Below are 25,261 nucleotides of genomic sequence, written 5' to 3'. Positions count from 1 at the left end.
CTTTAAAGGAGTGGAGGGCCAAAGTTTGTTGCTCTCAAATGGTAAGTCCTTGCTTGTTGTTTGGAACTCCCTAGGAACCCTCAAGTAGTGAAGCTATGACAACCTTTCTCATTGCTGTTGCATTAGCCATAGTATGCACTGCGGTGTGAATAACACTTGGAGGGGTTCCAGGAGGGATGTTCCCTATGACTCCCAGGCCTCTTTCTGCCGCTTCTCACTGTGCTATCCAGGGAGTTGAGAGCAGATGGGTGGGAGATGAGTCCCTACAATGCTCAGAGGTGGAGGAGTAGTAGTAGTAGTAATATACTTCCTCCAAGGGAAGGGGCCATTCTACTGGGAGTGCCCTGCCTCTGAAGGAGAGGCCAGTACCAGGAATACCTCCTTAGCCTGATATTCTGGTAACTCTGAAGCTGGTGATTTAAATCTCTTAAAGAAAGGTGACTTCAGCACCAAATCCATTTGGCACCATGTATGCTTTAGTACTAAAAGATAGCTGGTAGCAAGGTAGATACTGCTGGACACTGTTTCAAGGCAACCAGGACTGAGGTGGAAGGTACTACTAGGCTTTTAGTACTGATGCACTTGGTGCCAAGACTCTGCGTACCAAGGCGCTCAGTGGTAAGGTTGGTACCAAGAGAAGTGGAGTCCACATATTTAGTACGTACCACTTCTGTTCTCTTAGTGGTCAGTACCTGGAAAGCAGAAGGGGCCTTAACAGGCTTCTGACTCTTAGATGGAGCCCAACACAAATGAGAAGTCTCAACTTACTAGGCACCAGAGATGGTGACCTGTGCTTTGCTCATCCCTAAAACCATGCTCTCTCCTGCCCATCAGAGGACGTCAATGCTGGAATAATGGCAGACAAATGGGGCCTTTCAGTAGATGTGGCCTGAAAACTCGGACTGAAATCTTGGCTCATCAGGGCACTAATGGAGCAAGACTTACCAGATGTCTGAGGCTGGGCAGTAGCTTTCCTCTCTGAGTCAGAGAAGGCTTGTATCAATTTCCCAAGGAGGAACAGCTTCCAGCAGGCTGCTCTAGCTCTAAGTGCATACACAGAAGGAGCAACATACAGATCATCACCCAGGGATGGGTTCCTCTTCTAGGCAGAGTAGGCACTGAGAATACTCATCATTCAGAGACATCAAAGCATCACACAAGAGATAAGCAATGAATTCTGGTGATTTAGCTTCTGCTGTGTTGCTAGCAACCCTGCATTGGGTGTTGGTGTGTCTAGTCTATGTGGACTACCTAACAAAGCAATTTCTTTTTATCAACATGCATTTTACCAACTATAATCCCAATTCACACTAGCAATGCACAGAGCAAAGAGTAGGAATACTTGTGGCACCTGAGAGACTAACCAATTTATTTGAGCATAAGCTTTCGTGAGCTACAGCTCACTTCATCGGATGCATACTGTGGAAACTGCAGAAGACATTATATACACAGAGACCATGAAACAATACCTCCTCCCACCCCACTCTCCTGCTGGTAATAGCTTATCTAAAGTGATCACTCTCCTTACAATGTGTATGATAATCAAGTTGGGCCATTTCCAGCACAAATCCAGGTTTTCTCACCCCCTCCCCTTCCAAAAACCACACACACAAACTCACTCTCCTGCTGGTAATAGCTTATCCAAAGTGACCACTCTCCCTACAATGTGTATGATAATCAAGGTGGGCCATTTCCAGCATAAATCCAAGTTTAACCAGAACGTCGGGGGGGGGGTAGGAAAAAACAAGGGGAAATAGGCTACCTTGCATAATGACTTAGCCACTCCCAGTCTCTATTTAAGCCTAAATTAATAGTATCCAATTTGCAAATGAATTCCAATTCAGCAGTTTCTCGCTGGAGTCTGGATTTGAAGTTTTTTTGTTGTAAGATAGCGACCTTCATGTCTGTAATCGCGTGACCAGAGAGATTGAAGTGTTCTCCAACTGGTTTATGAATGTTATAATTCTTGACATCTGATTTGTGTCCATTTATTCTTTTACGTAGAGACTGTCCAGTTTGACCAATGTACATGGCAGAGGGGCATTGCTGGCACATGATGGCATATATCACATTGGTGGATGTGCAGGTGAACGAGCCTCTGATAGTGTGGCTGATGTTATTAGGCCCTGTGATGGTGTCCCCTGAATAGATATGTGGGCACAGTTGGCAACGGGCTTTGTTGCAAGGATAGGTTCCTGGGTTAGTGGTTCTGTTGTGTGGTATGTGGTTGTTGGTGAGTATTTGTTTCAGGTTGGGGGGCTGTCTGTAGGCAAGGACTGGCCTGTCTCCCAAGATTTGTGAGAGTGTTGGGTCATCCTTCAGGATAGGTTGTAGATCCTTAATAATGTGTTGGAGGGGTTTTAGTTGGGGGCTGAAGGTGACGGCTAGTGGCGTTCTGTTATTTTCTTTGTTAGGCCTGTCCTGTAGTAGGTGACTTCTGGGAACTCTTCTGGCTCTATCAATCTGTTTCTTCACTGCCGCAGGTGGGTATTGTAGTTGTAAGAATGCTTGATAGAGATCTTGTAGGTGTTTGTCTCTGTCTGAGGGGTTGGAGCAAATGCGGTTGTATCGCAGAGCTTGGCTGTAGACGATGGATCGTGTGGTGTGGTCAGGGTGAAAGCTGGAGGCATGTAAGTAGGAATAGCGGCCAGTAGGTTTCCGGTATAGGGCGGTGTTTATGTGACCATTGTTTATTAGCACTGTAGTGTCCAGGAAGTGGATCTCTTGTGTGGACTGGACCAGGCTGAGGTTGATGGTGGGATGGAAATTGTTGAAATCATGGTGGAATTCCTCAAGGGCTTCTTTTCCATGGGTCCAGATGATGAAGATGTCATCAATATAGCGCAAGTAGAGTAGGGGGGTTAGGGGACGAGAGCTGAGGAAGCGTTGTTCTAAATCAGCCATAAAAATGTTGGCATACTGTGGGGCCATGCGGGTACCCATAGCAGTGCCGCTGATCTGAAGGTATACATTGTCCCCAAACGTAAAATAGTTATGGGTAAGGACAAAGTCACAAAGTTCAGCCACCAGGTTAGCCGTGACATTATCGGGGATAGTGTTCTTGACAGCTTGTCCATCTTTGTGTGGAATGTTGGTGTAGAGGGCTTCTACATCCATAGTGGCCAGAATGGTGTTATCAGGAAGATCACCGATGGATTGTAGTTTCCTCAGGAAGTCAGTGATGTCTCGAAGGTAGCTGGGAGTGCTGGTAGCGTAGGGCCTGAGGAGGGAGTCTACATAGCCAGACAATCCTGCTGTCAGGGTGCCAATGCCTGAGATGATGGAGCGCCCAGGATTTCCAGGTTTATGGATCTCAGGTAGTAGATAGAATATCCCAGGTCGGGGTTCCAGGGGTGTGTCTGTGCGGATTTGATCTTGTGCTTTTTCAGGAAGTTTCTTGAGCAAATGCTGTAGTTGCTTTTGGTAACTCTCAGTGGGATCATAGGGTAATGGCTTGTAGAATATGGTGTTGGAGAGCTGCCAAGCAGCCTCTTGTTCATATTCCGACCTATTCATGATGACAACAGCACCTCCTTTGTCAGCCTTTTTGATTATGATGTCAGAGTTGTTTCTGAGGCTGTGGATGGCATTGTGTTCTGCACGGCTGAGGTTATGGGGCAAGTGATGCTGCTTTTCCACAATTTCAGCCCTTGCACGTCGGCGGAAGCATTCTATGTAGAAGTCCAGTCTGCTGTTTCGACCTTCAGGAGGAGTCCACCTAGAATCCTTCTTTTTGTAATGTTGGTAGGGAGGCCTCTGTGGATTAGTATGTTGTTCAGAGGTATTTTGGAAATATTCCTTGAGTCAGAGACGTCGAAAATAGGATTCTAAGTCACCACAGAACTGTATCATGTTCGTGGGGGTGGAGGGGCAGAAGGAGAGGCCCCGAGATAGGGCAGCTGCTTCTGCTGGGCTGAGAGTATAGTTGGATAGGTTAACAATATTGCTAGGTGGGTTGAGGGAACCATTGCTATGGCCCCTTGTGGCATGTAGTAGTTTAGAAAGTTTAGTGTCCTTTTTCTTTTGTAGAGAAGCAAAGTGTGCGTTGTAAATGGCTTGTCTAGTTTTAGTAAATTCCAGCCACGAGGAAGTTTGTGTGGAAGGTTGTTTTTTTTATGAGAGTATCCATTTTTGAGAGCTCATTCTTAATCTTTCCCTGTTTGCTGTAGAGGATGTTGATCAGGTGATTCCGCAGTTTCTTTGAGAGCGTGTGGCACAAGCTGTCAGCATAGTCTGTGTGGTATGTAGATTGTAATGGATTTTTTACCTTCAGTCCTTTTGGTACGATGTCCATCTGTTTGCATTTGGAAAGGAAGATGATGTCTGTCTATATCTGTACAAGTTTTTTCATGCAGTTGATAGATTTCCACTCCATACGGCTAAATGCAGTGCCTTGCATAATGACAGGTTTCAGAGTAACAGCCATGTTAGTCTGTATTCGCCAACTGTGCCCACATATCTATTCAGGGGACACCATCACAGGGCCTAATAACATCAGCCACACTATCAGAGGCTCGTTCACCTGCACATCCACCAATGTGATATATGCCATCATGTGCCAGCAATGCCCCTCTGCCATGTACATTGGTCAAACTGGACAGTCTCTACGTAAAAGAATAAATGGACACAAATCAGATGTCAAGAATTATAACATTCATAAACCAGTCGGAGAACACTTCAATCTCTCTGGTCACGCGATTACAGACATGAAGGTCGCTATCTTACAACAAAAAAACTTCAAATCCAGACTCCAGCGAGAAACTGCTGAATTGGAATTCATTTGCAAATTGGATACTATTAATTTAGGCTTAAATAGAGACTGGGAGTGGCTAAGTCATTATGCAAGGTAGCCTATTTCCCCTTGTTTTTTCCTACCCCCCCCCCCCCCAGACGTTCTGGTTAAACTTGGATTTATGCTGGAAATGGCCCACCTTGATTATCATACACATTGTAAGGAGAGTGGTCAGTTTGGATGAGCTATTACCAGCAGGAGAGTGGGGTGGGAGGAGGTATTGTTTCATGGTCTCTGTGTATATAATGTCTTCTGCAGTTTCCACAGTATGCATCCGATGAAGTGAGCTGTAGCTCACGAAAGCTTATGCTCAAATAAATTGGTTAGTCTCTGAGGTGCCACAAGTACTCCTTTTCTTTTTGCGAATACAGACTAACACGGCTGTTACTCTGAAACCAAAGCGAAGAGTGGACGTTACAAGGGTTTCATTTCGCTGCCACAGGCTGTAAGAAGGAACTGAGGGACAGTTGGGCCCTCTGCCCTCAGGTGGGGGGGTGGGCAGCTTAAAGCCATCTACAGCACAGGCATGGCCCCAATAGACACTAAGAACTAAAATAATCCAATCTCACACACATATGTGCCAAGAGTGACATCCATGTGGCCAATCACTCAAAGAAGAATGAAATAGTTGATTCTCATTTATATCTCTGCTGTGACTGTCACTAAGGGTGCTAATTACTGTGCCTTGTGCATTTCTCAGAAACTTTTGGTCATCAGTTGGATTGCATTTGAAACAGTAATCTAGAACAAAGTTCTTCAAACTGAATTGCAACTCCCAGGAAGGGGCAGTATGTTGGAGAAAGTGGTGAAAAAAATGTAAGATTTTTGTAAATAACTCAGTAAATGTAGTGTATACATTTTTAAAAAAAAAAATTTACAACAAAAATAGTCTTACTATTCAAGTTATTTTTACCTTATTGAGAACAAGTAAAATTGAAAGCAGAGGCTAGAAAGATGGTTAGATCCAGGCTCCCATTTAAAAACAATGAGTGCCATCACAAGCTATCAACTTGTTTCTATTCTTCCTTGCAAAGTTCAGACAAAAAGCCCAAAATTTCTTTATAAAAAGGAACTTGAAAGCATGCGCTGCATACCAAATCTTTTTGATTCCTACAATTAACTCAGTAGCATTTATACTATTTAATGAACTTCCCTGTCCAAATGGATTAACTGATGGGGGAAAAAAAAAATACAATGCAAGTGTCCTCTGCATGTGAAAAAAGTCTAAACTACTTTACAATAACCAACCTCTGTTCTGCTAGATGGATTTGTATCCCACTACCCTCTGTCTCCTTTAAAATACTTATTTATTTTAGCTTTTCAAATTCATCTTGTGAAAAAGTGCAGTGCCTCTAATCTCTGCCAAGTGCAGACCAAGGAGACCTCAACCTGCAAGAGTATTCCTCCTTTGGATGAAGAGTTGTTAAATATCCCTTTATGAAAATCTTTGCAAACACTGCACAGTGGACCAGCCCATAAGTGAGGATGCAGTTAAAGCAGTAGGGACTAAGATTCTGAAGAGATCTGCCTCCACATCTAGTACAAAGCCTGCAGTTGTTCCAGTCGGTCTTAAATTCCACTAACAGGAATTTGCATCAATATCACAAGGTAAGGCTTAGTAGTTCTCTTCTCTTAAGCATTACCTTCGCCATTTCACAGCAATGTCAAACATATCTCTCCACTGCATCAATCTGGTTTTCCCATTCATTCGAACTTTTGAGTTTGCCCATGTCCGCTGTACAGCTTGCATTACTTCCAATGCAGCCAGCCCCATTGCTGAACAACAAAGAATATATAGAACCAGTTAGTCCAATCAGAGACTCTCCTTTTTCCAGGAGGGAACTGAAGCAGCCAAGTTAAGGAACCTGTTCAAGGGAACAGAAGCAGTTAATGTTAATGCTGGTATAAAGACCCAGTAGTTCATGGTTTCCAGTCCAGAGCTAGACCATGATGCCTCTGAAAATAAGTACATGTTAAGATACAAAGTGTGGGTATTTGTAAATTTTACATCTACACATTTTTGGTTAATACATTTCAGGTGAATGGAAATGTAAAGAAAAAAGTTTTACAACTGCATATCACTTTAAGGGTATGTTTTTACTTAAACTGCTACAGCTTTATCACTGTAGGTAACGCACCTCCCATATAAGTTGTAGCTACGGAAGAATTCTTCATCGACCTAGTGCTGTCTACACCAGGAGTTAGTTGGCAAAGCTACATCCTTCAGGGATGTGGATTTTGCACACCCCTGAGAGATGTCGCTATGCCGATGTAAGTACCCAGTGTAGAACAACCTTAAGTTTATTAGCTCATAGTGCTATCAAAAAGAAAAGGAGTACTTGTGGCACCTTAGAGACTAACCAATTTATTTGAGCATGAGCTTTCGTGAGCTACAGCTCACTTCATCGGATGCATACCGTGGAAACTGCAGCAGATATTATATACACACAGAGATCATGAAACAATACCTCTTCCCACCCCCACTGTCCTGCTGGTAATAGCTTATCTAAAGTGGTCATCAAGTTGGGCCATTTCCAGCACAAATCCAGGTTTTCTCACCCTCCACCCCCCTACACACAAACTCACTCTCCTGCTGGTAATAGCCCATCCAAAGTGACAACTCTCTTCACAATGTGCATGATAATCAAGGTGGGCCATTTCCTGCACAAATCCAGGTTCTCTCACCCCCTGAGAAAACCTGGATTTGTGCTGGAAATGGCCCACCTTGATTATCATGCACATTGTAGGGAGAGTGGTCACTTTGGATGAGCTTTTACCAGCAGGAGAGTGAGTTTGTGTGTGTGGTTTTTGGAGGGGGGTGAGGGAACCTGGATTTGTGCAGGAAATGGCCCACCTTGATTATCATGCACATTGTCAAGAGAGTTGTCACTTTGGATGGGCTATTACCAGCAGGAGAGTGAGTTTGTGTGTAGGGGGGTGGAGGGTGGGAAAACCTGGATTTGTGCTGGAAATGGCCCAACTTGATGACCACTTTAGATAAGCTATTACCAGCAGGACAGTGGGGGTGGGAAGAGGTATTGTTTCATGATCTCTGTGTGTATATAATATCTGCTGCAGTTTCCACGGTATGCATCCGATGAAGTGAGCTGTAGCTCACGAAAGCTCATGCTCAAATATATTGGTTAGTCTCTAAGGTGCCACAAGTACTCCTTTTCTTTTTGCGAATACAGACTAACACGGCTGTTACTCTTAAAAGTGCTATCAAAGCAAGCCTCGACATTTTTCATTTCCATTCCCAGATGCAGAGTCCCCCCGCATACCTCTGTGCATTCTCTTATTTGGAAGGAATCCTGGCGTCTCATATTGCATCAGTGAACCCAGACGATCAGCCACACATACAAGTTCTTGCACTTCAGGTTTATAGCTTTCAAAATTCTGAAATAGCACATCCCTTGAAGAAAAAATGTCACAAAGTAAATATCAACCACCACGTGCCATGATAGCTCCTGAAAACAGCTTAAAAACAATCTGTATTTGTGGTGGTCAGTAACACAAGCCCAGAAAAGAATTAAAAGCAGTACCAAAAAACACACGTGCTGTAGATACACTCACAAAACAATCGAGGTGAAATTCTGACCCCAATGAAGTCAATAGCAAAACTCATTCATCTCAACAGGAACAATATTTCACCATCAGACTCAATTATTAGAATAAGTGATTTCCAACAGATATCTAATAAATTGCAAGGCTCTATAGTGAGTCATCTCCTCAGTGTATATTAATCCTGAATTTCATAGGGATCAGAGCTATGGCATGGAAGAAAACATGAGGAGTAACACAGACTAGTGGTCGGATTCTGTAATTCCTTCTCTAAAACTCCCACTGAAGTCAGTCGATGTTTTGCATGCATAAGAAATGTAAGTTTGAGCACATACCTAAAATGACAAGTTTCTAAACCATGTTGTGTCAAATGACCATAAAACTGAAGGCTAGTTTTCAGAGAAAGAAAATCTCATATGGGGAAAAGGTCTACTTCCCTGATAGTTAAACTTTTAAATCCTATTCTGACAAAGGCTTTGCTTCTGTGACTGATTACCACCACTCTAGAGGTGGAATGTAACATAAATTATGCTAAGACAGAATTTCATTAAGTCAGAGTTACAATTAATATATTTAATGTCTGAGAAACTATACAGTTTAAAAAAAAAAAAAACTTAAATACTCAACAGTAAGGAAACTCCAAGTTGAGGTTTCTACACTAAGGATGGATGTCCAGATGGAAGTCTATCTTGAGTTTCTCTAAAACTAAAGTGATCTATAATCTAATTACTAATCCAGGTTCCAAGACAAAATAAAGAACAAAACAGTTAACATGGCTGTGTAACCTGAATTATCTTTACTGAATTACTTGGAACTAGAGAAGATCATTTTGACCAAGTTCTGATTCTGCCTCTTTTTTAGTGAGCTAAATCAAGCATTTGCAGCCACTCTGAACTTAAAAAGTGCCAAACATTTTCTGTGGGCTCCAGGCATCTTCTGTGGGCTTCAGACAGGCTAAGTTAACCATGTGTGATAAATTAACTCTCAGGTGCCCCTTTTTGAAAAAAATCCTACCAGGAATACTCTAAATGGTCTGTCTAAAAACCACTCACTTTATATGTGGCTGCAATCCTGGCTGTTCTTCATAGTCTTCTATTAAAAAGGGAAGGTTTTTGGCCCAATGGTCCTTAAAGTTTCCAGGAAGATCTGTATCTACATTATATTCAGTAAGAGGGGTATCAAGATGTGCATGCAAATATCGAGAATATTCTGCAGAGGTCAAGAAAAACAATACAAATAAGTGTCATTTTTGTTCTTGGCCAACAGTTATTTACCCCCAAATAAGAATTTAAAACAGGATTATATATTTGTTAAGAGATTTAAGATAAATACTTTACTAAATTAATCAATATTAAACTTGATCCTAGCTAAATTGTTAAAAGTCTAGGTCAGTTAAGTGGTACCATAGTTACTTTCACTACTTAACCAAGACCCAAGTTTGATTTCTGGTCCTGGGTTTTAGCTCTGAACAAACAAGCACCAAGACACTTGTGAAGACAGCTCACTCAACACAGCACTCAGGTGAATAAATACATCTTATTTAACAATAGTTTTCCATGAATGACTAACACTTAGGCAATTTTAATCCTGTGTCAAAGGATTCCCCCCAGCCCTGCGTAACCATAACTTACCTCGGAGGTATTTCACTTTTAGGTACTCTGGGCTAGCCTTCTGGCCTGGTAGTGGATCATTTAACATAACTTTAGTCTGAGCTTTTATGCCTTCATAAAATTGCCCCATTGCAACATGACTGAGACCTTTCATATACTGGCATACTTCATTATATGGCTCTAGCTGAAGACATCTCTAGAAGATTAAAGAAATAAGTCAATAAATACAAAAATTAACCTGGATATCTTGGAACAGTCTAATATACATTACTAAGCTCTTTATTCGAAAGGTCGACACCAGGGAATGGTCTTTTACTTTCAAAAGTTGTCAGCAACTGTTTTCCCAATGACTTTTCTTCAACTGATGTTAAAAACACTTTAATTAATTGCTAGCTAAGGTGGAGAAAAATATTTTCAGCACCATTACACAAAATGTAACAGTGCTCGTGAAACTTGATCTTGATCACATTTTCGGTAACCAAGTGATTTTGTTGAAGCTGCACTTGCAGCTAAACAGTTTTCAGCACCAGATGAGTGAGGCTACAAGGAACCCCCTGTTGATCAGCATTGTCGTAACACGTCATTTCCTAGTGCAGACAGACCCTAAAAATAGGAGACATTTTTCTTAAGATGCAACTTTATACAATGTATCCACCATCAGTTCTTCTGTTCCACCAAGCATCATAGTCTGAAATTCACACTGCACTACTATTGACCTTACAGTCAATTCTGCACTACATCATGATAGTTTTAGCATAATGCTAGACAACTGCATACTTTAGAATTTGGTACACCAAAACAAAATTCTCTGATTATATGGATATATTAAACACCCATGGGTTATCTGCATCTCTTCATACAGCACTTGCTATTTAAACTTAAGCTGTTTTTAAATACAACAAGATCTACAAACTGAGTTACAAAACAGGGACACATGGTAATTTACATAAAGATATACAATGTTCTAAATAAACAAGAAGGAAAGTGTGCCTGTTAAGATAGGGAAGTAGGGATTCTTAGACTTGGCTCTGTTCCTTGCTCTGCCAATGACTCACTGTGTGACTTTGGGCAAGTCATTTAACATCTGTGCCTTAATTTCTGGATCTGCAAAATTAGAATATAATTTATCTACCTCATGGGCAGGCACCTGTTTTTACAATTTCAGATGGATCACTCTACACAAGCGTTAGCTGTTACTGTTCATGATGGAGAAAACTCAAACGATTCAGATAAGCATCCAAAAGTTCAGATGCTTATCTGACCCTTGAGATTACAGAACTGGCTACTTGTCTTATGAGAACAACCCTCCAACCCCTTATGGAATTTCAAAACTTTGGGTACCACTTCTGACCAAAATATTAGTGAATAAGACCAATATGAGTATTTCAGAACCTTATAAAATACCATTTAGGAGTCTAGTATTAACAATTGGTAAATCTGGGGGAAAATGTCTCACTTCCCTCCCATGCCAGAACTGGTTCATCATTCACTAATTGTAAGACTACAAATCATACTTACAAAACAGAGATTGTATACAGAATTGTATTTTACTTGCAATACAAATTTTCATTCATATTCAGAATGTGGAAGATAATATTATTGTGTTTCATTTTAACTGTAATTTGATAAGCATTAGGTCTAATTAAAAAATATCAATCCTTAATTTAGTATGGATCTTTAAGGTCTACCTGTGCTTACCTTAAAATTCTTCAGTGCCTCGTCTAGGCTACCATGATGGTAAAGCATCATTCCCCTGAGCTGTAACGTCTGAACATGATTTTGATTTAGCAACAAAGCCTTCTGGAAACTCTCTGTGGCAGCATCAAAGTTACCAAGTTCCCTAGGTAATTCCATAAAGTCATAAGTGAGGAACATAAAAAGCAGTGGTGAACATACAAACTTACCTTTTCACCAAATAATTTTCAAGATATTAAGAAAAGATATGATATAGCTCGGGCTGTTTTTTTTTTTAAATCACATTAGGGACAATTTCTTTGACTAAGGTAAGAGTTCTGCAACTTATTGAGCAGTGACAACCAAACTATTGTTAACAATTCTTCACTTAAAGAATCTACTCTTGGATATAGAATCCCACTAGACCAGGGGTCTCAAACACGATTATTTTCTGCACCCCCGCCCCCACAGCATTTACCTAGAGCAACTCTGGCCCGGTGCGCACCAGGGGCAGGGCAGGCTCCCTGCCTGCCTGCCCTGCCCCCACACCGCTCCGGGAAGCAGCCGGGACTTGGGGGAGGGGGGGCACAAGGGTCTGTATGTTGCCCTGGCCGCTCCTCCAGGTACCTCCCCCAAAGCTCCCATTGGCCGGGAATGGGGAACCGTGGCCAATGGGAGCTTCGGGGGAGGTACCTGGAGGAGCGGCCAGGGCAACACACAGGCCCCTGTGCCCCCCAGGTCCTGGCTGCTTCCCGAAGCGGCGTGGGGGCAGGGAGGGCAGGCAGACAGGCAGGCAGGGAGCCTGCCCTGCCCACGATGCGCGCCACGCCAGACCCACCCCCCGAAACCCTCCTGCAGCTGAACCCCCTGCCGCACCCCACACCCCTCCTGCACCCCAACTCCCTGCTCTGAGCTCCCCTGCCGCAGCCCTCGGGGACAGGGAGGGGGTGGAGTTGGGATGGGGATTTCAGGGAAGGGATGGGAAGAGGTGGGGCAGGGATGGGGCCTCACGGAAGGGATGGAGTAGGGGCGGGGCAGCGGGGGCAGGGGGTCAGTGGTGCAGCCCTTGGGCCAATGTACTAGTCCTCATGTGGCCCTCGTGGTCATTTGAGTTTGAGACCCCTGCACTAGACCCTGGATTCACACAATTTTGTGGGCATTAACCACTGACTGACTATGAAACTTCATGCATTTCCTGAACAGTACTTTCTCAGAAAAAACAAGAATGAAAGCCTCCTACAATGAGCACCCTTGAACAAGATACAACTGAAGCAGTCCAGCTGATATCCCTCCCCCTCAAAAAAAAGCTATTTATAAGGATGGTTCAGAAGTGTAGGTAAATTTTGTGTCTTTCAGAAGCTGCCAATTGAAAAAACATGTGCCAATTTTCAGTTAGTGGCCAAACTGATCATTATGTTTAGAATTATTTAATTTCAGAAGTAGATACAGCCAACAGAACATGATATAGTTTTAAAAATAAAATTAATATCCTTTTGATAAAACTGGCATGTAAAACCAAAGATTCTGAATTACATTTACAGTATCCAATTTTAATATACTAAATGAGTTCCAATCAACCACGCACATTTAAGATAGCAGCACTAAAAATAAAGAATCAAAGCACATGCAATTACCAAGCAGAAGAACTAGTTTATGTTTTTTAAGCTGGTTCATTAACTGATTAATGTTCATATTCAAAAGCCTTTTCAAAAGCAGATGATCTGAAAAAAGATACGGTCTATTTCAACCACAAGTTATTGAACTTGATGCAGGAATTACTGGGTGATATTTTAAGATTTGTGTTATGTAGGCAGTCAGATTAGATCATCACAATGAACCCCTTCTGTCCTTAAAAATATTCTATACATTTATGATCTAATCTTTAGCTTAAAAGGTGATCTGCAAATACTGTTTGAAAAATGTTGGCAAATAAAGCTTTGTTTTCCAAGTGACTTGAGAGACACATTTGGCGTGTTTTTAAAATTTGCTAAACTTTAAATTAGCAGACCTGAATAAGAAATGAAACAACTCTGCCGCATACCCATGACTGCCAGCTCCCGTCACTTACATATCCCAACATCCATTTTGCTAACAGTTGCCAAACCCCCCATTGACGGAGCCTGCCTATATTAGAAAAGAAAGCAATATTTGTGCTGAAAAACCTCCTCAAGAATAAAGAGGTTACTTTTCAAAAAGTTAATATTGTGTATCTTAATGGATTCAGATTTACACACACACTACTGGGGAAAATAAAACAGGACTTGCCTTACAGGCAGGCTCTAGCACTCAGGCATGGTGGGTATGATGTTACCAGGAAAGTGCATGATTAGATGTGCACCAAGGCACTGGTGATTGCATTGGGTCTGTGCTTGGCAAGAAAGACAAAAGTATGAACTTAATGTGCTGAAATACCACCCTACCTTGTCCATTTTGAGACATCCACGACATAACCTTAATAGGCTATTTTTTTAAAATATGCTATTATAAGGTTGCTTGTGCAATTGTTAATTCTGCCTCCTTGTGCATACAGTCTTGAATTACATGATAATCATACTTTTTTCCCTGCAGCACCTCTGCCTTATTTATTCAGTGGACAGGATGAATGGTGCTCAGGGAATGAAGCAAGAGTGCACAATGAAGGAGGCTTTTTTCTGTAGGATCCTTGCCACATTTGTTGCAGAAGTTGGAAGATGTGTAATGAATGAGGCAGGGACGGTAGGAAGAGAAAGAAGCATCTCATGGTGAAGACAGCTGAAGGCCATCCTGGAGAACAGGATTCTATCCCTACTCTGCCACAGAATTCCAACGTGACTCTGAAGAAATCACATACACCAAGCTTTTCACAGGTGGTCACTAATTGTGTGTTCCTCATTTTCTGGGTTCCCAACTTGAGGCCCTGGGGTCTGATTTGTACCTGTGCTAAGCATTAATAAATGTAAATTAAGTCAATGGGACCTGTGTTATGAACATTTAAAAGGGCTATGAAATGTTAAATATTCCAGTGTCACCAACTCTTGCAATTTCTTCACACGTAACACAATTTTGGCTGGGGGTTGAACCAGCCTCACAATGATGCAAGAAGCTCCATCCCTCTCCTGAATTTCAACCCTGCCTAGTGCAAGGGCCCCCACATCCTCTTATTGGCTACCTACCTCCTGGGAAACAGCTATAGGAGAACGCAGATCTCTCTCTGCTCCGCTCACACAAGTAGAGAGAAGGGAGAAGGAGCAGTCTACACCTTTCTCACAGAAGGGCACACACAGACCAGCAGTGCAAGGGCTCTGCTTCCTCCTCCCTGTGGTGAAAGATGGATCAATCTTCCCTCTGCTCCTCCTCCTTCCCCTCTCTATCCCTACAACACAAGGACTGGGAAGGGAGAGAGCCCCAGGACCTGCCCCCACTCCAGGCATAGAAGAATCATGAACCTGCAGGAGCAGTAGATGTAGGAGATGGGAGAAGACGGAACTGATGCGAGGGCTGAGAGGGTTGGATAATGAATTGCTGGGCTGGGAGGGATGGGGGGTGGACAGATGGAGGGACAGTTAAATTAGAATTTTGGGATTAGGGAGATGGTGCAGAGCTTCCAGCATCAGGGACACAGTAAAAGCTCCTGCAGTGGTGGCCAAAATCACCTTCCTCAAATCAGGGAAAGCTGGCAATGCTAACTGTCACACCCACACATTGGGCAGTGAGTTCAAAAATGACAGATCAAACTCACAACATAATCTTTTAAAAAATAATCTCATGATTTTGGGGGGTTTGACTCATGATTTTTGGGGTTGGTAACTGTGAATTCTCTGAAAAAGTCAGGCCCTAGGATCCTTAAACTGGGCACCCAAACATACGAGACATTTGACAATTTTTGCTTCCATTCTCCATGTATAGAACAGGAATAAAAATCCCCACTTCTTCCTTCAAAGGGATGTTGTGAAGATCAGTGAATTCACATCTGTGAAGCATCCATACTACAGTGATGAGTGTCACAGAAAACCCTTGAAGAACTAATAATTGCATACTCAGTGCAAGGTTTAGATGCTGTGGTAAATAAGGCATAGGCAAATAACAGACTGAATTATAAGGATAAAAACTTGTGAATAGGTACACAGTCAACAAGCACAGTCCATCCTGTGCACAAAATGAGGCAGGGGTCCTGTAGAAAAAAATAGTAGGTGATCATGTTATTCAAGACTATATTATAATACATATTGCCAGGGGGCCAAATTTAGATTACAGGCAACAATTTATATTGCAGCAGCACCAATCACATAATGTAGGTGTTTTCCAAACATAATAGTCCAAAATATGAAAGAAAAAACTGACGAAGTACAGAGAGCTGTGGGGAAGAGAAGGAATACAGTATACAGGCATAGTAGTCAGGGTGATGACTGGTTTATGTATTATTCATTTTTTAAAATATATAACCTATCCACAACTGCTTTTCTTCCTAGTTATTATCTGTAGATCACCTTTTTAAAGACACACAAATTCAAAGCCTTAATAAACAAAGTCAAGTTCTCTTCTTGTCATTTCAATATCATTATTAAAAGCAAAACTAAAGAGTGACCCATTACCTAACTCCTGAATAAGAGTGCAATTTAAATACATTAGGTTTTTCAAAAAGAATTTATTTTGCCGATACTTAAAGCAAAAAACAACAGGTTGGTTTTTAAAAATAATTACTTCCCAGTTTTAGTGTAAATATTTAGATTGCAAATACTTAAGGGCAGAGACCCTGTGTTTATATTAATTAATATAGCATCTATCACACTTGTGGCACTATATAATTAAGTCAAAACTTAAACATGCAAAAACCACTCATTGCTGTCTAAATATTATTTCAGAAACTATCTAGCAAGTTCTTATTATGAGAGTAAGATAGTAAACTGTGGTTCATAATGTTTACCCCCCTTTCATACAATATCACTTGAGGATATGTTTCAACTATGGTACTGATAGAACCCAAAGATCAGGTAAATGAGGGCCTAAGGCGTATGTGTACATGGCAATTGGAAGTGTGATTGCAGCTTGGGTAGATATACTCGTGTCAGCTTTAATCTAGCTAGCAAGGGCTAAAATAGCAGTGAAGACATGGAAGCATGGACTACGCAAACCCTCCTGGGTACATGCTTGCATTGCTAGCTCATTCAGGGGCCCCAACACCACATCTTCACTGCTATTTTTAGCTGTGCTCACTAGATTAAAGCTAGCATGGGTATACCTACCCAAGCTGCAATCAAATCTCTGACTGCAGTGTAGATATACCTTAAGAGACCTGTTCACTTTGGATTTATATTAAAACCTCTTGGCCTTTGTATTATTTATATTGAGCTCAACCCTGAAGTCCATGCTACTGATAACAATCAACAATAACACATCAAAATATAGAGAAACAAATCTATGATTAAAGACTATTGTGTTATTTTTATTGATATGTAGTGTTGAAAGTGTGCTAGAGGCTTTAAGCCTGTGCTATTAAAAAGCTATTTCTGAACGTGCTTACCTATAGGCCTGTCCCAGACTCTTATATGCATCTATGAAATCAGCTTTCTGCTTCAGGGCTTCTTTGAATGATTCAATAGCTTCCTACATAAAACAAAAGTAGACATCATAATTAGCTGTCATTAATTATCCCTGTCTAAAGTTAAATTCTATAACTTTGAATTTAAAGTACAGTAATTCAATAATTACTAACGATTTTGTGCTGTTACGTAAGACCTGTGGAAAGTTTGACCAAGGCATTATACATTACAAAATCCAAAAATGTACAAGTAAAATATTATAGTAGTTTGTGCTACAAATCACAAAACTAAGAAAGCTATAATCCTTTTTATGGCTATACTAAGCTATGAAGTAAGTGACTCTCCCAATACCACATGGAGCGAGGGACAGAACTCTTCTCCTGAGATTCAGTCCAATGCCTTAACTACAAAGCCATCCTTCCTTTCTCCAGATCCCCCCTCCCCACATCATTTACAACACCCCTTTTAACTTTTACAGGCAGACTCACTTCACAGCCCTGCCCCTCTTATTGTTCTGATGTATTCTGCCCTACGTTCAAGTGGTTACAGATTCCGGCTCAAAGCCCTACAGAGGGAATTAATGCCTAGTCTACACTTAAACCAGTCTGCCAGGATAGATATACCAGTATATTGCACTCATGGAGATGCAACTTATACTGGCAAAAGAGTTCTACCGCTGGTATAGCTTAAACTAATTGCCCAAATGAAATAAGCTACACTGGCAAAATAATCTTTTTTGCTGATCTACAGTAGGGTTTTTGTTGGCACAGCCATGTCAGTTGGAGTTCAAATTACTTTATATGGTCCAGACTTCATTAACCTAAACCTCAGACTCATAGCTCATTAACTAGGACTCAAATTAATTCTCTTGATACTTCTTAGTTTAATGCTTTACTAAATGACAAACAGCACAGGCAGGACTTTAGTCAGTAGAAGAACTTAAGGCCCACTAAGCCCTGAGGCAAGGGTGGGATTTAAACAAATGAATATAAGTGTTCTGAATTAGAGAACAGGTAAACGACAGAACCAGCAAATTACAGTATTTCAATTCTAGTTTGAGTGTGTTAAGAATTCAGTTACTGCACTAATTACAATCATGCATCCACTCCAGGATCTATCTCATCAAGTCTCAAATTAATCAGGGTGCGTTTAGATCACAATTTGGATAGAAGTGCACCAATGGTAACCCAGTGTGCCGGTGATTCAGTAGGTAGCACGTTTCTCTCATGTCAGCACTACACTGGGGATCTAGTTCACTACCAAGGGCCCCCGTGCTACTTTAAGATAAGATTTACAATAGACAGCCTGACCACTTAAGGTCCTTAATCTTCTCTTTCCTGATTTTTGATTGAAAGTTCAGGAATGGAAAAAGTATAGGGGAAAACAAGCAGCAGCCGGGAGATGGACTAGGAAGGGAGGAACCCTGAGAAAAAAGCACCAGCAGCTCCCCCCACTCCAGTAAGTTAGGAACAGATCCAGTATTGTTAACCTCAACCACTCAAAAAATCTGAGTCAGACCTCCAAAATCATGTGATTTTTAGAAAATCCATTTTGTGTGAAGGGGAGTTATTTGCCTTCTGTTTCGAGTCTTTGGAGGCACATGGCTTTTCCCTTCCATAATGTATGCATGAGAGTTTCAAGTTTGACATACATGAAATGCACATGTAAAAATCCGCACTGGCTACCTGGAGAGGATCCCTCCTTACCCTCTCCTAATCCATGAGGTAAGGAAGCTACCACTGTTTTCCTCTCCAGCCCCCTTCCTTGCCAATATTCCTAGGCATTCTTTTTCATTTGATAGAAAGAAATTTTGAACTTAACTGGACACATTTTCAGTGTCAGCCCCTGGGTGGCAAGCACTTTTGAAAATCTGTCCCTATTTGACATCATATATTCCATCATTCACATGCGTTCCAGTGAGAGTATCTGATATCTACATGTCACTATGATGCATCAGATATATTTTCAGTGAACCAAGAAGTGCCACTGGATTTAACAGAGCCTAAAAAGGTTTGGTATGATGATTTATCTCAGGCATGAGAAAAAACAAGGACACCTACAGAATTTCTACAATAGCTAGAATATTTTATAGAAGTAACTTTAATATTAAAGGCATTGTTCTGTAAGTGGATATTTAAAAACAAATTTACCTTCAGAAGTCCTCTATGGAAAAAGGTTAAGCCTTTGTATAGAATAGCTACAGGCTGGTTTTTGTTCAGTTCCAAGGAGCGCTGAAAGTCTTCATGAGCTGTTGCATAGTCCTGTTGGACAAAAACAGCTTTCAGAGGACACAGAAATTGCTAGATCTAGCTGATAAAGAGGAATACAGACAAACCCTCTTATGGTTACATGTATGCATTTTACTCCAACGGAGTGATCTGGAGTTCTAGGTTTATACTAAGATGCTGACTCAATCTCAACAGCGCTGACATAAAATGCCTCTTCTTTAGAAGGAACAAGGAAAGCAAACATCCTTAAGAAGGAAAACAGAAGGCATTCAGCTCCAGCATCATATAAAGCAGCAGAGATAGCCAAATGTCAGTCAGAATGGCAAACTAAAGGGAATGTACAGCACAATTTATTTCCATCTTTCCTCTCATAGCAACTGTTGCAAGAAAAAAATTGGATTAATTGAATGGAGAAATGGGTTGAAAATAGGCTGAGTGAAGTCAACTGAATAAATTGATTTCACATCATCCCCTTGGGATATCAGCTATTCAATGTGCATACCATTTCTGAGGTAACAATATCTAAACTAACCTGAAGCCGTGTCCTTAAAAATGCCAAAATAATAATAATATAGTAAAAGCTGTTTCATTCGGCATGCTGGGGGAAGGGGGTGGGGGGAGAGGGAGTGCTGGTAAGTGAAAAATGCTGCTTAACTAAGAGGGAGGGGGCTCAGGGCAGAGGTTTGGGGTGTGAGAAGGGGTGCAGGATGCCAGATCCAGGATGCCGGATCCAGGGCGCACTCACCTCGGGCGGCTCCCCGCAAGCAACAACCTATCCCGGCTGTTCCTAGGCGGAGGCGCAGGAGGCGACTCTGCACACTGCCCCGACTCCACCCCGAGCGCTAGCTCCGCAGCTTCCATTGGCTGGGAACCGCAGTCAATGGGAGCTGCGGGGACGGTGCCTGTGGGCAGAAGCAGCGTGCAGAGCTGCTCATCATGCCTCTGCCTAGGAGCAGCCACGACTTGTGGGGAACCACCCAAGATGAGTGCCCTCTGGATCTGTCACCCCGCACCACCTCCTGCACCCCAGCCTCCAGCCCCCACGAGCCCATGCCCCCTCCTGCACCCAAATTCCCTCCCAGAGCCCGTGCGCCACACCTCCTCCCATGCCCCAACCCCCAGCTGGCCCTGCACCAACTGCACTATAACCAGAATTTCAATAAAGATCAGAAATGCTAATTTATAGAGCTTTCTGGCTGGAGAAGTGCCGGATAAAACAGCTTTTACTGTAATAATTATTTTCATCGCAAGAAGATAGGATTTCAGCATTTTGCAAGGATAAGAGATTGTTTTATATTGCTGGTCTGGGGTGTGTGTACACACACACAGAGCAGTAGTTCTGTATATTTTTCCTTTTTAAAAATGAGTATCCAACCATAATCCCCATTGGCAATTATGGTATTCACTACCAAAGCAAGTTTCTCTGCGCACCCCCACAGACCCCAGAAGGCACAAAAGTAGTTATGAGATTATAGATTGTCTGCATTAATTTTTATACAATGTATCTCCACTTTGCTCCTCTCCACTAAGTTATTCATGAAAACAAAATACTTTAAGGCCTCCTTGGATCACAATTCTCTAAAAAGGCAAGTAAACTGCTGGTCAATCACAACTATTTGAAGATCAGTTTTCAATGGGGAGGGGAGAAATCCTTATTCTTTCATGAAAGTAGCATCTAATGGCAAAAACTAACCTCAGATATGAAGTAAAGAGTACCTCTGTGCCTGTAAAGTCGTGCCGATGGCTGCAGCTGAATAGCTTTGGTGAGATCAGCCAGTGCCTCACTAATTCGGCCCAGGGGGGACAATATCTATAAATCCAAAGTAAGCAATTAACCTAGAAAGAGTACCCTGAGTTGTCCTAGTGCATGCTGAGCAATCTTAAAACTGTTTTATCTTGCAACATGCTTTCGCTTTCATGCCTGTACAATTAATCTTGTTCTCAAGTATACATGTAGTTTAATTTGTGCATTTACTAGAGCTAGTCAGAAAACAGAATTTTCATCCCACTGAAAATTCTGACATTTTGACATTTGTTTTTCCTCCTGATTCAGGACAAAGTCAAAATCTCAAAATACTTCAAAGAACAAAATATTTGGAAATATACTTTCGTTTTGATAACGTCAATACAATATCCTACAACGTCAGAACAAAATGAGTTGAAATAGTCTATTCTAATTTTAATTCACTTTAAAACTTCTGTCAAAATAGTTGAAGTTGACACAATCAACTTTCTGATTTCAAACAAAATGGTATTTTCCAACAGAAAAAACTGTTCCATCGAAATTTTTTTGACCAGCTCTAGAATATACACCCCTAGATACAAATTAAGAGAGTATTGCAGAACCACCATACCTAAAATAGCATGAAAAACTGTGAATCAGAACTTTTTATTAGAAAAAGTCATATACACATTATGTCGTATTTTGACAGATGTTCATTTTCTTGATATTTGGACTGCAAAAAGAACTGAAAGTTTCTTACTCATCATTTCCTTTCTGCTAGTATTGTCTCCCACAAACTTGGATGTCTGGGCAGCTCCCCTTCCTTCTGCAGCTCACTGATGCAAATCAAAGTCTTGGAGTTATGAGCTCTGGGTCATTCCCCCTTTGATTCCACTTACTATCAGATGAGTTATTCCAAAGCCATAAAAGCTTGTATAAACAGTATTAGTAAAAACAGTCCCAGAGGTAACTAGACCAACTATGTACAGTGAACCATAAAACGTTCACATGGTAAAAATCCCATGCCAGCATCTGATTTTTTGTCTTATAAAAACCATTTGGGGTGGGTAGAATTGTGGGAGCCTCTACCTGCAGAAAGGAAACCGTCGGTAAGAAATTTTCAGTTCTGCAGTCCAGCATTTCCCACAAGTCTGGATGTCTGGGAAGTAGCAAGAGGTGAAGAGATGTAGGGAGGGTTGTAGAAAAGGTCAGAAAGAAGAGAGGGGAGGAAAAAAGGTATCCCTCCCCATTTAAAAGATTTATATCTGGGCTACTGCCTCCAGCACCTTCCTGCCAAATGGAGCTTCTGCAGATGACAGGAAGGCCACCTTATAGTGCTTGGTAAAGGTAGCAGCCGTTGACCAGGTGGCTGCCTTGCCAATTGCTTGTGTGGGTGCATTTGCTCTTTCTGCCTATGAGTTAGCCAGGGATAGCTGAGAGCATGCCCTGAACCCTTCTAGGATCAGACTCTGGTGCCTTGTATGCCTCCATAATGCACAGACTAATCCATCTAGCAATGGAGGCTTGGAAGCTCTGGGTCCTTTGCATTTTGGATGGAAAGACATGAATAGGGCATCCAACCTTCTCAAGGATTCTGTATGTTTGAAGTAGATTTTCAGGCTCTTCTGACATCAAAGGTGCACTCCCTCTTCTCGGTAGGATATTGTGACCTCAGATAGAATGAGGGAAGAACCTCCTCTTGGGAAGCATGGAATAAACTATTCCAGAATTCTGAGCACCACTGTGTCCTCGTGGAACAAGCAGTAAGGCTCCTGCATAGATAAGGCCACCAGCTCAGACACTCATGTGGCAAACATTATGGCTATCAGAAAGCAGGTTATGATAGACAAATGGAATGCTACAATCCATCGGTGATCTTCCTGATAACACCATCTTGGCCACTATAGATGTAGAAGCCCTCTACACCAACATTCCACACAAAGATGGACTACAAGCCGTCAAGAACACTATCCCCGATAATGTCACGGCTAACCTGGTGGCTGAACTTTGTGACTTTGTCCTTACCCATAACTATTTTACATTTGGGGACAATAGATTCATAGATATTTAGGCCAGAAGGGACCATTTTGATCATCTAGTCTGACCTCCTGCACAATGCAGGCCACAGAATTTCACCCACCACTCCTAAAAAAGACCTCACACCTATATCTGTGCTATTGAAGTCCTCAAATTGTAGTTTGAAGACCTCAAGGAGCAGAGAATCCTCCAGCAAGTGACCCGTGCCCCATGCTACAGAGGAAGGCGAAAAACCTCCAGGACCTTCCAATCTGCCCTGGAGGAAAATTCCTTCCCGACCCCAAATTTGGCGATCAGCTAAACCCTGAGCATATGGGCAAGATTCATCAGCCAGATACTACAGAAAATTCTTTCCCGGGTAACTTGGATCTTACCCCATCTAAAAACCCATCACAGGCCATTGGGCCTATTTACCATGAATATTTAATTACCAAAACCATGTTATCCCATCATACCATCTCCTCCATAAACTTATCGAGTTTAATCTTAAAGCAAGATAGATCTTTTGCCCCCACTACTTCCCTCGGAAGGCTATTCCAAAACTTCACTCCTCTGATGGTTAGAAACCTTCGTCTAATTTCTAATCTAAATTTCCTAGTGGCCAGTTTATATCCATTTGTTCTTGTGTCCACATTGGTACTGAGTTTAAATAATTCCTCTCCCTCTCTGGTATTTATCCCTCTGATACATTTATAGAGAGCAATCATATCTCCCCTCAACCTTCTTTTAGTTAGGCTAAACAAGCCAAGCTCCCTGAGTCTCCTTTCATAAGACAAGTTTTCCATTCCTCGGATCATCCTAGTAGCCCTTCTCTGTACCTGTTCCAGTTTGAATTCATCCTTCTTAAACATGGGAGACCAGAACTGCACACAGTATTCCAGGTGAGGTCTCACCAGTGCCTTATATAACGGTACTAAAACCTCCTTATCCCTACTGGAAATACCTCTCCTGATGCATCCCAAGACGACATTAGCTTTTTTCACAGCCATATCACATTGGCAGCTCATAGTCATCCTATGATCAACCAATACTCCAAGGTCCTTTTCCTCCTCCGTTACTTCTAGTTGATGCGTCCCTAGCTTATAACTAAAATTCTTGTTATTAATCCCTAAATGCATGACCTTACACTTCTCACTATTAAATTTCATCCTATTCCTATTACTCCAGTTTACAAGGTCATCCAGATCCTCCTGTAGGGTATCCCTGTCCTTCTCTAAATTAGCAATACCTCCCAGCTTTGTATCATCTGCAAACTTTATTAGCACACTCCCACTTTTTGTGCCCAGGTCAGTAATAAAAAGATTAAATAAGATTGGTCCCAAAACTGATCCTTGAGGAACTCCACTGGTAACCTCCCTCCAACTTGACAGTTCACCTTTCAGTAGGACCCGTTGTAGTCTCCCCTTTAACCAATTCCCTATCCACCTTTCAATTTTCCTATTGATGCCCATCTTATCCAATTTAACTAATAATTCCCCATGTGGCACAGTATCAAACGCCTTACTAAAATCTAAGTAAATTAGATCCACTGCGTTTCCTTTATCTAAAAAATCTGTTACTCTCTCAAAGAAGGAGATCAGGTTGGTTTGGCACGATCTACCTTTTGTAAAACCATGTTGTATTTTGTCCCATTTACCATTGACTTCAATGTCCTTAACTACCTTCTCCTTCAAAATTTTTTCCAAGACCTTGCATACTACAGATGTCAAACTAACAGGCCTATAATTACTTGGATCACTTTTTTCCCCTTTCTTAAAAATAGGAACTATGTTAGCAATTCTCCAATCATACGGTACAACCCCTGAGTTTACAGATTCATTAAAAATTCTAATGGGCTTGCAATTTCTTGTGCCAATTCTTTTAATATTCTTGGATGAAGATTATCTGGGCCCCCCGATTTAGTCCCATTAAGCTGTTTGAGTTTCGCTTCTACCTCAGATATGGTGATGTCTACCTCCATATCCTCATTCCCATTTATCATGCTACCATTATCCCTAAGATCCTCTTTAGTCTTATTAAAGACTGAGGCAAAGTATTTGTTTAGATATTGGGCCATGCCTAGATTATCCTTGACCTCCACTCCATCCTCAGTTTTTAGCGGTCCCACTTCTTCTTTC

The 25,261-nt window shown here is 41.7% G+C and overlaps 1 protein-coding gene across 9 annotated transcripts in view; it reads right to left on the bottom strand.

Annotated features, from left to right (window-relative positions):
• TTC13 (tetratricopeptide repeat domain 13) overlaps nt 1-25,261 on the bottom strand; it is a 98,114-nt gene that overhangs the window by 30,765 nt on the left and 42,088 nt on the right. For 7 of the 9 annotated variants that reach the window (XR_012158142.2, XM_073338030.2, XM_073338027.2 and 4 more), the window contains 8 exons: nt 21,078-21,194; nt 19,307-19,417; nt 17,138-17,220; nt 11,662-11,803; nt 9,985-10,159; nt 9,406-9,562; nt 8,074-8,204; nt 6,436-6,568 (listed from right to left, as the gene is read on the bottom strand). Coding sequence is in view for 8 of the 9 variants with exons in the window: in XM_073338030.2 (XP_073194131.2) it covers nt 6,436-6,568; nt 8,074-8,204; nt 9,406-9,562; nt 9,985-10,159; nt 11,662-11,803; nt 17,138-17,220; nt 19,307-19,417; nt 21,078-21,194 (1,049 nt within the window). In the remaining variant the exon portion in view is untranslated. The remainder of the gene's footprint in view (nt 1-6,435; nt 6,569-8,073; nt 8,205-9,405; nt 9,563-9,984; nt 10,160-11,661; nt 11,804-17,137; nt 17,221-19,306; nt 19,418-21,077; nt 21,195-25,261) is intronic. The other 2 variants (XM_073338025.2, XM_073338029.2) reach the window with 2 other exon arrangements.

This window comes from Lepidochelys kempii, chromosome 3, assembly GCF_965140285.1.
Source record: "Lepidochelys kempii isolate rLepKem1 chromosome 3, rLepKem1.hap1, whole genome shotgun sequence".
Classification (NCBI taxonomy): domain Eukaryota; kingdom Metazoa; phylum Chordata; order Testudines; family Cheloniidae; genus Lepidochelys; species Lepidochelys kempii.
This window is presented reverse-complemented; position numbering and strand designations above follow the sequence as displayed.